General features: G+C 50.0%; 2 protein-coding genes across 10 annotated transcripts in view; both read left to right on the forward strand.

The window, feature by feature from the left end:
• Nucleotides 1–447: 447 nt before the first annotated feature.
• ECM1 (extracellular matrix protein 1) lies at nt 448–6,222 on the forward strand. Its single transcript, XM_059374499.1, is given in 11 exon segments — nt 448–635; nt 2,045–2,107; nt 2,188–2,289; nt 2,446–2,526; nt 2,622–2,702; nt 3,368–3,690; nt 3,955–4,329; nt 4,840–5,060; nt 5,230–5,317; nt 5,747–5,930; nt 5,933–6,222. Coding segments are annotated over 11 exon segments (1,632 nt in total). The 5' UTR covers nt 448–565; the 3' UTR covers nt 5,977–6,222.
• A 159-nt stretch (nt 6,223–6,381) lies between these two features.
• Nucleotides 6,382–12,319, forward strand: part of ADAMTSL4 (ADAMTS like 4) — a 52,295-nt gene continuing 46,357 nt past the window's right edge. For 4 of the 9 annotated variants that reach the window (XM_059376045.1, XM_059376041.1, XM_059376047.1 and 1 more), the window contains exon 1: nt 6,386–7,947. The gene's annotated coding sequence lies outside the window, so the exon portion shown is untranslated. Of the gene's footprint in view, nt 8,063–12,319 lie in introns of all 9 variants that reach the window. The other 5 variants (XM_059376044.1, XM_059376042.1, XM_059376052.1 and 2 more) reach the window with 4 other exon arrangements.

Below are 12,319 nucleotides of genomic sequence, written 5' to 3' on the forward strand. Positions count from 1 at the left end.
GAACCGAGGCATGAAATAATCTCTCTCTTTTTTTTAAGATTCTGTTTGTTTATTTATTTGAGAGAGAGAGAGAGCACAAGCAGACAGGAAGGTCAGAGGGAGAAGCAGGCTCCCCACTGAGCAAGGAGCCCAACGTGGGGCTCTATCCCAGGACCCAGGAGATGGTGACCTGAGCCAAAGGCAGGTGCTTAACAGACTGAGCCACCCAGGTGCCCCAGGTCTCAACATCTCTTACTCCATGAATCTCAGAATCCATTTCTCTGGGAATCATAAGAACGCTTTCCTCTTCTCAGCCTTGTTCTCCTCAGTCCTCTTAGGAGACCTCAGGGTGAATTTGGGAGGAGTGGCCACCAGAGGAGGAGCAGCTGGGACTGAGTCATGGCAGGAAATAGGAGGGAGGGAGTTCTCCCCAGATAGCCATATAAAAGGAGAAGGAACCAGCCCCGAGGTTCACAACAGCCATAGCAACTGGAGAAGCAGGCTCCCAGTAGCCCAGCCCTTCAAACCCAGATCTACCTAGGACAATCCACCTGCTTGGGTGCCAGCAACAAGTCTTTGCCCCAGGATGGGGACCATGTCCAGAGCAGCCTTGGTCTTGGCCTGTCTGGCTGTTACTTCTGTAGCCTCTGAGGGAGGTGAGTTGGGGTTGGAGCCAGTGCTTGGGAAGAGGCCCTGACCAGTGGGGGCCTGGGGCCGGGGGCCAGCCATCCTCTATATGGCTCATCGCCAGTAGGGTGATTGCATACTTGGCCTTGCATTTCTCAGCAGATCTAAGGCGGGGCTGGGCACTGGAGCTTTTAAACTGGGAGGGGGAGCAGGTGCACAGGAGAGGGGTTCCTAGAGATTGCTGCCAGGAGACAGGAAATTGGGAGTCAAATGGACAACTCTTCAGAGGATGGGTGGATTCCCAGAATGAGGGGTTCCTGCCTCAAGAAAATATATATATGGGGCATATCAAGCAGGGGAGAGAGAAAGAATGGGGCCTCCAGGCTGATCAAAACTGAATTGCTGGGCGCCTGGGTGGCTCAGTGGGTTAAGCTGCTGCCTTCGCTCGGGTCATGATCTCAGGGTCCTGGGATGGAGTCCCGCATCAGGTTCTCTGCTCAGCAGGGAGCCTGCTTCCCTCTCTCTCTCTCTGCCTGTCAAATAAATAAAATCTTTGGAAAAAATAAACAGCTGAATTGCTGACCCAGAGAGCCTTGACCAACTCCTTTCCTGGTTAGGAGGAGTTGAGAGGGTGTCCATCCACAGGGGACCAGGCCCAGTAACTCTATCTAGCACACACACATCTGCTGGATGCTGGACAAAACGCTACCAAGGGAAACAACTATTGAGATCTGGTCTCCCTAAGGCCTGTGTCATTGTCCCGCCTAGGTGCTCCTCTTCTGTGATTGCAGATCAGCTCCAGGCTAAAACTTTCCCTGTGGCTGTGGGGCGATTTGCCTCAGGAATCCTAAATCATCCCAGTCTCTGGGTCCTAATTTGAGACCTAAGCTGAGGAGGATCTGGGACCAGCTAAAGGGGTGGCACTTAAAGTTAGAGGTGGCCTTTTCAGAAGGCCCGCAGATATTTAAACGGCCTAGAGTTGGTGAGCATTTGAAGCCCCAACCAGTTCAAAGTCCAGACTTGCTCCTCTGGAAAACTAGAGAGGCATCCTGGCTGAGAGACTGAAAGGAAGAGCCCAGAAGCCCTGAGGGAGAGACACTGACAGGAGATTAAGGCCTCCACCATCTCACTCCCCCCCTGCTCCCAGTCCTATCCGTCACATTCCCTTCAGGCCTGGACTCAAGACCCAAGGCTTTGAGCCTGGTGGAGGTGAGGCTGACAGAATAGCATGGCTTTCTCAGAACCCAACTGGCATACTTAGGTGGGTTTGGACCGGGGGGTGGGTATTCATTAGGGAACGGGACAAGAGCAATACAGAGGGGCATCTGGCATCTTGCTCATCTTGCCTATACCCTTCACATCTACTGCCCCCACATCCTATGCTTGGGAACAAGAATGGGCTCCTCAAGCCACCTCTGACTCACCTTTCATCTGCCAGGCTCCGAGTCTCCAGGGCAGAGGGAGCTGGGCCCAGAGACCCTCACCTACCACATTCAAGAAGGTAAGAGTTTGGGGGAGCAGCAAGAGATGGGGGGCTAGGAGAAACTGTCAGCTCTGACCATCTCCCCTCTTAACCTCTAGTTGGCTATGCAGCACCCCCCTCCCCACCCCGGACCCGAGCCCTCCCCATGGACCATCCTGACACCCATCAGCGTGGCTCTGACTTTGAGGGACAGGGTGAAGGTAAGTCCACCATGCACCCTTCTGTTGCCCCTCCAGGTTTCTAGTCTGGCTTTACTTCCCATTCCTCACATGGGGTGGAGTGGGAAGGCCCTGGCCATTTCTTGCCCTGGCTGGGAGCACGGGTGGTCTGCTCACATACCCCTCTCCCTTCTGTAGTGCAGCCCCCTCGCTCTCTGGAAGCCATCCCTATCCAAGAGGAGGAGTTGCCTCCTCCCCAACTCCCTGTGGAAAACAAAGGTGAGCGCTTGCCCTTTCCTCACCACCAGCCCACTACAATCTTGCTGACGTCAGTCTGATCTTTTCTTCTTTGTGCCCTCACTCCTGTCTTGTAGTGGACCCCCATTTCCCTCAGGAAGCCATCCCTCTCCAAGAAGAGCTTCCCCCTCCCCAGGACCCTGTTGAACAGAAGGAAAGTAAGTGACTCCCTCTCCTCATCACCCTCCTGCCTGATGAGCGTGGGCTTTGGGGCTCTGCTACTCGCTAGCTGTGTAACTTCGGGTGAGTTGTCCCTCTAAGCCTTAGTTTCCTCATCTATAAAAATGGGGAAATAATACCTGTTTTATAAAGTTATGAGATTAAATGGCATAAAAGTAGCATTTATTTTCACTTGCTTCTGTACTGACTTCCTCTTTATGAGTGGCATTTGGCCAGGTCCCCCTTTTCTAGCCCATCCCATGGCTTCTGCTTACACATCTCCTTCTATCCCAGTAGAACCATCTTTCCTACATCAGGAGGAAATGACCTTCCCATCTAAGCAGAGAGAGGGTGAGTGACAGCTCTGGTCTGTCCATTCCTCTGCTTTCGTGCTCAGGACCCTGGGGAGGGAGGGAGGGAGCCTGAGCCATGGGAAGCAGCACAGGGAACAGGCCTGGTTTGTGGGGCTATAAAGGGGAATCCTTTCATGCCTCAGTTCTCTTTCCTTTCCATCAGTCATTCTGAAGGCAAAAGCCACAAGTTCGTTTCTATCCCCTATCCTCCCAATCTTTTCTCCTTAACCCCAAGTTCTTTCAGTCCTCTCAGCTCAGCCAGACTTTCTGTATCCTACTCATTCCCCTTTACACGCTGTTCTCCATTCTAGAAAAGCCAGCTCCTTTCATGGATCGTAGCTCCCCCGAGCCTGAGTCTTGGAATCCAGCCCTGCACTGCCAGCAGGGCCGATCCCGAGGGGGCTGGGGCCACCGGCTGGATGGCTTCCCCCCTGGGCGGCCTTCTCCAGACAATTTGGACCAGATCTGCCTTCCTAATCGTCAGCATGTGGTGTATGGCCCTTGGAACCTGCCACAGTCTGGCTTCTCCCACCTTACTCGCCAGGGTGAGACCCTCAATTTGCTGGAGACTGGATATTCCCGCTGCTGCCGCTGTCACAGCCACACAAACCGCTTGGACTGTGCAAAACTCGTGGTAAGTGTTGGGCTCTTGATGCCAGGGGTGTCCTATAACCTCCAGACAGTATGTGTATGTTTGAAGGACTTCTAGGCCTGGGAATGTAGGAAACTCAGGAACTTTTTCTTGGCCCTACCATGTGCCTCCGCAGTGTGCTGGGAGGGCAGAAGACAGCCTCTGCTTCTTTCTTATCTACCTGCCCAGGGTCCTTTTCTGGAGCCTGGGAGGAAGACAGGAATGTGGACAATGGGCTGCTGGGCTGATCCATCCCTCTTGCTCTAGTGGGAGGACGCAATGACCCGATTCTGTGAGGCCGAGTTCTCGGTCAAGACCCGACCCCACTGGTGCTGCAAACAGCAGGGGGAGGCTCGATTCTCCTGCTTCCAGGAGGAAGCTCCCCGGCCACACTACCAGCTCCGGGCCTGCCCCAGCCACCAGCCTGGTATCTCCTCGGGCCGCGAGCTGCCTTTCCCCCCCGGGGTACCCACACTGGACAATGTCAAGAACATCTGCCACCTAAGACGCTTCCGTTCTGTGCCACGCAACCTCCCAGCTACTGACCCCATCCAAAGACAGCTGCAGGCATTGACCCGGCTAGAGGGGGAGTTCCAGCGCTGTTGCCGGCAGGGGAACAACCACACCTGTACATGGAAGGCCGTAAGTGGGAGTCCCGGTCCCAAGAACCTGTCTGCCCGCCTGCCCATCTCCGACCTCTGGTCCTGCTGATCCGTTCATCCATGCACCTCCCCAGTGTGAGCACGTCTACCCGTTCATCTGCTTGCAAGTGTCCATCCATCCATTGTTTTCGTCATTTGCGTCTGTTCACCTTGAGCCTTCATCCTGCACTTCTGGCCTGGTCTACCCATGATCCCACACATGCGCCCATGTGCCATCCATCCTTGCAGCTTTGGCCTTATCTGACCCCTTCGTCTACTCCAGCCTATGTCCTGTGGCCAGCTCCAAGCCTCATTTGTGCTTCCATCCTTCCACCTTCCCAGCATCATACATCCACACTTGTCAGTCCTTGTCCTCTGGTTCCTTACCCTTCCCTTTTGGCACCTGTGGCCGGTCCCTCATCTCATAGCATAGGGCAGTAAGGGAAGCAGAGGGTCAGAAGAGAAGGGGCCAAGTGTCCAGGCTTCTGACTTCCCTCTCTCTGGCCCACAGTGGGAGGATGCCCTTGATGGATATTGTGATCAGGAACAGTCTGTCAAGACCCACCACCACTCGTGTTGCCACTACCCTCCTAGCCCTGTCCGTGATGAGTGCTTTGCCCGTCGGGCTCCCTACCCCAACTATGACCGGGACATCTTGACTCTAGACCTCAGCCGAGTTACCCCTAACCTCATGGGCCATCTCTGTGGAAATGGAAGAGTTCTCAGCAAGCAGTGAGTCTTGCCAAGTTCTTCCTCAACTCCCTTCCCTTCCCCAAAACCTCCCTCCTGGGGTACCCTGTGGGGCACTATTGATAAGAACAAAACCGTGGTCTCCGAGCACCATTTTGAAGCCTAGGGATGCCTAAAGACCCTGATCCTCTCCCCTTTCCCACCAACATAGTAAACAAATTCCTGGGCTGATCCGGAACATGACTGCCCACTGCTGTAACCTGCCGTTTCCAGAGCAGGCCTGCTGTGCTGAGGAGGAGGTAAGTGGGGTAGCAGGAGGTCATAGTCTCCCAAGAAAGGCAGGGAGGAGGGGAGAGAGGGCTAGAACTGCTGGCTATCCCTTCTCTTTAGTACCTCAGACCTGCCCACAGAAATAAAGAGGATGAGTGGGGAAGATCTTTTTTCTTGATTCCCAAAGTCTTCATTCCTGACCTAATCTGCTCCCCACTTCTGAGTTCTTATTATGTCTTTTCTGGGCCTCAGGCTTCAGGCATTTCCATATGGGCACATGTCTGTTACAAAAAAATCTAACTGTGGAAGCCAGGGTTGAACTTTCTCTGGGCCCCAGGAGGGGACCTAGGGAGACAGCAGTAGAAGCTGAGGGAAGGGGAAATTTGAACAATCAAGTATTGATGCTTGACCTTAAACACTCCTCTCCCCATCATCTCTGCTTTACTTTTCTCCTTCAGAAGTTGGCCTTCATTGAGGATCTGTGTGGTCCCCGACATAATTTCTGGCGAGACTCTGCCCTCTGCTGTAACCTGAATCCTGGAGATGAACAGACCAACTGCTTCAACACTTACTATCTGAGGAATGTGGCTCTAGTGGCTGGAGACAGTGGGGATGACAAGGGCCAGGGCAAGCAGGGCCAAGTTGGGGAAGAAGTATCAGCCCCACCCCAGAGCCCAAGGAAGAGTGAGTCACCCCAGAGCCTTGGAGGATCAGATTGGGGGAACCCCACCCTCCTTGAGCACTCATTACAGTAAACACCTCTTGGATTTGGCATCCTCATTGTCTTTAGCATCTCACATACAAACACACCCTCCTAAGCCTGCTTGGATTTTCTTCAGGGACTGGCCTCTGAGGCCCACTGCCCTGCCCCTTCTGACTGAGCAGAACTATTCCACAGGCTATGATGGTACCATAACTAAATGTCTTAACTTCATTATTTGTCATCTTGAAGTTATTCATATATTTGAAAAGTAGTATCACCTTGTTAGCGAGCTATCATTTAAAGGCAAAAAATTATATATATATATATAATATATATATATGTATATTATATATATATATAGTTTCATGTCTTTGGTGAGCCCCCAAAATACCACAGCCCAGCCTAATATCTTAATTTTAATTTAGTTTAATTTTACTTTTTTGGGGGGAGGGGTGGGAGAGAAAGGATCTTAAGCAGGCTCTGCTCTGAGGACAGAGCCTGATGTGGGGCTGTTAGCTCAAAACCCTAAGATTATGACCTTAGCTGAAAAAAAGAGTCCCACACTTAACTGAGCCACCCAGGCACTCCCTACCCTGACATTTTAAAATTTTCACTTTTGATCCTTGGAGTCCACACCTTGATTCATCACTATCCATTTACTGAACACTTACAGTGTGCTATATGCTAGACCAGGGGATACACATCCAGAAAGCATGCACCCCTTCTGTCAAGCTGCTCATATCCCAGGAACATAGCAGGTGTGATAAGTGGTGTTGCATTGCATGGGGCTGCCAGATTGCCAGTATTCTCCGGGTACCAGAAAAGGCGGTCGGAAATGGGAGTAGGATTGAGGGCAATATGAGTACAATGGGAAAGTCTCTGTGGGGTTGAGATAAGAGGTCCTCCAGGAGAAACAGAAGGCGCAACGGGTAGGTAGAACCCAGGCAGGATGGTTCTGGCAGAGAAACACAAAGGCTGAGAGGGGCCTAAGGCTGTGGTGGTCTCCTTCGGAGATGTAGATAGAATGGTAAGCAGGAGGTCCCTACGAACGCCTCATCCGCAAGGGCTTAATAAAGTGGATTCTGGTGCCTCTGCCCACGAAGACACTGGCAGCCTCAAGCAGAGGTGGTGTTCAGATTTGCGTTTTCCAACCTGCCTGTCTGTAGACAGACAAGCAGGAACCTGGAAGTCCAGTTTGGAGAGTATCGCGCCCATGCCCGAGGGGAGGGGGTTGGACCACAGGGTGCCAAGACGCTTCAGCCCTTAGAGGCTGCCCAAGAAACCGGAGCCGAAAGAATAGAAATGAAGACTCGTGAGGACAAGTCCTCTGTGATTCTGTCGCCAGGACAAGTCTCCAAAAAGGGGGACTCCCTGGCCCCAGCTACGGCGGAGGAGGATGAGGCACGGACTGCCGTCCTGACCCATCTAGAAACAAGCTGAAATCCGGCAGCTCCCAAAAGACACCTGGTACTTCCCTCTCCCAGGTCTATTATTTACTTATGCATCCTCCGCGGGATGGCTGTTTCTAACCACGCTGCGTCTTAGCCGCTCCTTTGACTGTCTATCAGCACCGGGTTCAAAAAGCGCAGGAGAGCCCCGTGGGTGCCGCCCCTGTGCCGGCCACTGCGGCCTCTCGCTGAGGGTCACATGCTTGGAGAACATTATTGCGCCTGCGCGGGCGGCGGGCGGCGGTCTCGCGATCCTCCCGCGCCGCTGAGACCCGGGGACGAGGCAGGGAGAGGCCTTGCCCACTCTTCGCCTCACCGCTCACATGTTCCTGCCACGGAGCCCGGGGCTGGACTTGAGAAGGCGGAGCCGTGACTCAAGGAAGGGCGGGCGGATACGCTGCAGGGACATCTCTACAGGGCTCTGTCCCTTCAGGAGCTTCCCGGAGATGCTTTACGGCTGCATTTGCAACGCGCAGCGCCTCCAAGTGCTGGTGGGGCAGTCAGAAAGGTAGGACCGCCCTCCCAGCCGCTAGAAGATTAAGGTCTGTGGAGTGGACCAGGAAGGGCCCGGGACAGCGATAGTGAGCCGCGATAATGAAAGCCGCTCAGGTGCTAAATACGTGGTAAGCATCGTGAGGTGACAGTTAAAAGAAGTCATTCTTTCTAGGAATCAGGGTAGTTGGCCGTGTATTGAAGAGTGCTGTTACGTACCAGAAATAGAGTGTTAACATTTACGGCAGTTAGTTGTACAGATAAAAATATTAAGATATAATTTATTAAGCTCGGGCGCAGGGGATAAAGGAGCCAGAGCCCCCTAAGTACTTGGAGGGACCCGGGAAGCTTGAGTAGGATTTTGCAAGAAAGAAAAGGGAGAGTGTACAAAATACTAGATATATGCATAGCTCCCCTAAAATAAACAGTGTTTTGTGTTAGGCAGAGTATTCTTAGGTAATGAGTCTAAGTATTCTGGCCATAAAGATGACTAAAGCACCGACCCCAAAGATTTTTATATCTGTGGAGACTTGTATGTCTGATGATAGATATATTCTTGGGATTCTGTGGGAGCCACCTAGCCTAGCTTTCAGGGAAGTCTTTGTGGAGGAGGCAGTAAGTTTGAAAAAGTCTGGTTGGTATATTTGAAGTGCTAATAAGTAGTAAAAATGGTGTGGGTGGGTGACTAGGCGTGAGGTGGTAAATTTAGGCTTAGTAATGCTTTCTGGCAGATCTTGAAGGACTATGGAAGTCGCGCAACCTGGGTATAAGCACCTGTAAAAGATTGTTAATGAAATTAATGATGTATTATAAGTCGGCTAATCGAATTTAAATTTGAAAAAAAGATTGTAAATGAAAAGTGATTTGACAGACTTTTAAATTTTATTTTAAATAGGCTCCACACCCAGCTTTGAGCCCAGTGCGAGGGTTGAACTCACAACTCTGAGATCAAGATTTGAGCTGAGATGGAGAGTTGGCTGGTTAATTAAATGAGCCACGCAGGTGCCCCAGTGAACAGACTTTAAAAATAAAAAGTAAATTAGTTGGATAGACAGGTAGACATGACTAGATACGCCAGAGAAGGAATAGAGATGGGGACCAGTTCAGAGGTTGAAATTGTAGTTCTTCGATAGCAATAAAATTTTGAGATCCAGAACTTTAATGGTACAGGGAATGAAGACAGAGAGGATATCTTTTTTTTTTTTTTTAAGATTTTATTTATTTACTTGAGAGAGAGACAGTGAGAGAGAGCATGAACGAGGAGAAGGTCAGAGAGAGAAGCAGACTCCCCATGGAGCTGGGAGTCCGATGCGGGACTCGATCCCGGGACTCCAGGATCATGACCTGAGCCGAAGGCAGTCGTCCAACCAACTGAGCCACCCAGGTGTCCCCAGAGAGGATATCTTTTAAAGATATTTAAGAGGGGCACCAAGGTAGCTCAGTTGGTTAAGTGACTGCCTTTGGCTTAGGTTATGATCCCAGAATCCTGGGATGGAATCCCGCATCCAGCTTCTTGCTCAGCAGGGAGCTTGCTTCTCCCTTTCCTTCTGCCTGCTACTCCACCTGCTTGTTCTCTCTCTCTCTCTTTCTCTCTGTCAAATAAATAAATAAAATCTTAAAAAAGAAAAACAAAGATATTTAAGAGATGGGACTGACAGACCCTGCTTGATGCCGGAGATATCTTAAAATGACTCCCACACTTGAGGATTGGGTACCTGTAAGTTAGAATGTACAGAAGGAGGAAGAGGTTTTATAGGATGATAACGAGTTCAGTTTTGGAGTCTAAAGTAATCAGTGTCTTAGTGAAAACACCTTCAGGGGGCTCCTGGGTGGCCCAGTGAGTTGAACCTCTGCCTTCAGCTCGGGTCCTGGGATCAAGCCCTGCATTGGGCTCTCTGCTCAGCAGAGACTGACTTCTCCCCCACCCCCTGCCTGCCTCTCTGCCTGCTTGTGATCTCTGTCTGTCAAATAAAAAAATAAAATCTTAAAAAAAAATTTTTCTTAAAGCACCTTCAGAAGGAAGATGTTAAAACCACATTCTACGGGTGCCTGGGAGGTTCAGTCGGTTAAGCGTCTGCCTTCAGTTCAGGTCATGGTATCAGGGTCCTAGGATCAAGCCTCATATTGGGCTCTCTGCTCAGCAGAGAGAGCCTGCTTCTCCCTTTGCCCCTCCCCCTGCTGGTGCTTTCTCCCTCTCTGTCAAATAAATAAATAAAATCTTAAAAACAAAACAAAACACATTCTAGGGGTACCTAGGTGGCTCAGGCAGTTGGGCATCTGACTGACTCGGGCCATGATTTTAGGTCCTGGGATCAAGCCCCAGTGTTAGGCCTCCTGCTCAGCCGGGAGTTGGCTTGTCCCTCTGCCCTCTGTCCCTCTCCCCTTCTCCCCGACTTGAGCTTGCTCTCTCTCTCTCAAATAAATAAACAAATAAAATCTTAAAAAAAAAAAAAAAAAAAAAAAGAACCACATTCTAGGGGCACCTGGCTGGCTCAGTTGGAAGAGCATGTGATTCTTGATCTCAGGGTTGTGAGTTCAAGCCCTACGATAGGTGTACAGATTATTTATTTATTTATTTATTTATTTTTAAAGATTTTATTTATTTATTTGACAGAGAGAAATCACAAGTACACTGAGAGGCAGGCAGAGAGAGAGAGAGAAGGAAGCAGGCTCCCTGCCGAGCAGAGAGCCCGATGCGGGACTCGATCCCAGGACCCTGAGACCATGACCTGGACTCGATCCCAGGACCCTGAGACCATGACCTGAGCCGAAGGCAGCGGCTTAACCCACTGAGCCACCCAGGCGCCCCTGTACAGATTATTTAAAAATAAACTTTTTTTTTAAAGCCCAATTCTAGGTAATTGAGTATGAATGGGACGTGAAGAAGAGGAGGCCGCATGTGCAGCCTGCTCTTTAAATGTACTTCTGTCCTGTAGACCACTAGCTTACTAGATATGACACTTGGAAATATCTTAGGTACAACAGATTTCAGCTTCGAACTCCTCTGGGTATGTGGGAAGATTTGAGAAAGAAGATAGAACAGTAAGTGAGTTGTAGAACCTAGGCAGTAGGTATATGCATATTCACTATACAATCTGACAACTTCTCTGCATTTTTGAAATTTTTCATAAAATATTGAAAAAAAATAAGTGATCATCTCTACCCTCCAGCTGTTCCTGTTCCAGTGGGCCCCAGTTATTTAGGCAAGAGATCTGGGAATATCATTCTTCAGTTTCCTCCTTCCTTCTATTCCAGTCAGTCACCAAATCTCCTAAATACCTCTTAAATCCATCAACAGTGGAGTTGTCCCTTACACCAAGGTTAGGTTCTGAAGACAGTACTTAAGGCAGAAGTTACATAGTCAACATAACCTTTGAAAATCCATTAAACCACTCAGAAAATACAGTGGCCGTAGTCTTGTGTTCATAACTCTGTACCCAAAATGTATATACAAGTTTATATGGTAGGGTACAGTATGTCATAGGATATACAATATACCATTAAGATAAATTTTTTTAAGATTTTGTTTATTTATTTGACAGAGATCACAAGTAGGCAGAGAGGCAGGCAGAGAGAGAGGGTGAAACAGGCTCCCTGCCTAGCAGAGAGCCTGATGCGGGGCTCGATCCCAGGACCTTGGGATCATGACCTGAGCTGAAGGCAGAGGCTTTAACCCACTGAGCCACCCAGGTGCCCCGATATTTTTAACTTCATAAAAAAAATGGGGAGATAGTGCTACATATAGTTGAACAAAGTTGTGAAATGAACACAAGGCCCAAGGACATTGTATTCCTCACCTCTCCAGTGTCTTCACCCTCGTCCAAGCTTCCACCAACTGTCATGATTATTTTTTCTTAAAGATTTTATTTATTTATTGGACAGAGAGAGATCACAAGTAGGCAGAGAGGCAGGCAGAGGGGGAAGCAGGGTCCTACTGAGCAGAGAGCCCTGATGTGGGGCTCAATCTGAGGACCCTGAGCCAAAGGCAGAGGCTTAACCCACTAAGCCACCCAGTTGCCCCAACCCTCACAATTATTGAAGTGGCTTCCTAAATGGTCTCCTGGTGCTGTCCAGTCCATTCTCCACAGTCCAGGCAGAATGACCTGCTAACCTGTGATCAGGTCGCTTCACTGCTTTAAAATATCTCTGTGATAGGGCTTCTGAGTGGCTTAAGTCGGTTAAGTGTTCACTCTCAGTATCAGCTCAGGTCCTGATCTCAGAGTCCTGGGATCAAGATCTGCATAGGGCTACACACTGGGCATGGAGCCTGCTTCAGATTCTCTTCCTCTCCCTCTACCCCTTCCCCGTTTCTCTCATTCTCTAAATACATATATATATACCTTAGTGATATCCCACTGTTCCCTTACAACAGTGTCTGACACACCACC

This window comes from Mustela nigripes, chromosome 14, assembly GCF_022355385.1.
Source record: "Mustela nigripes isolate SB6536 chromosome 14, MUSNIG.SB6536, whole genome shotgun sequence".
NCBI lineage: Eukaryota > Metazoa > Chordata > Mammalia > Carnivora > Mustelidae > Mustela > Mustela nigripes.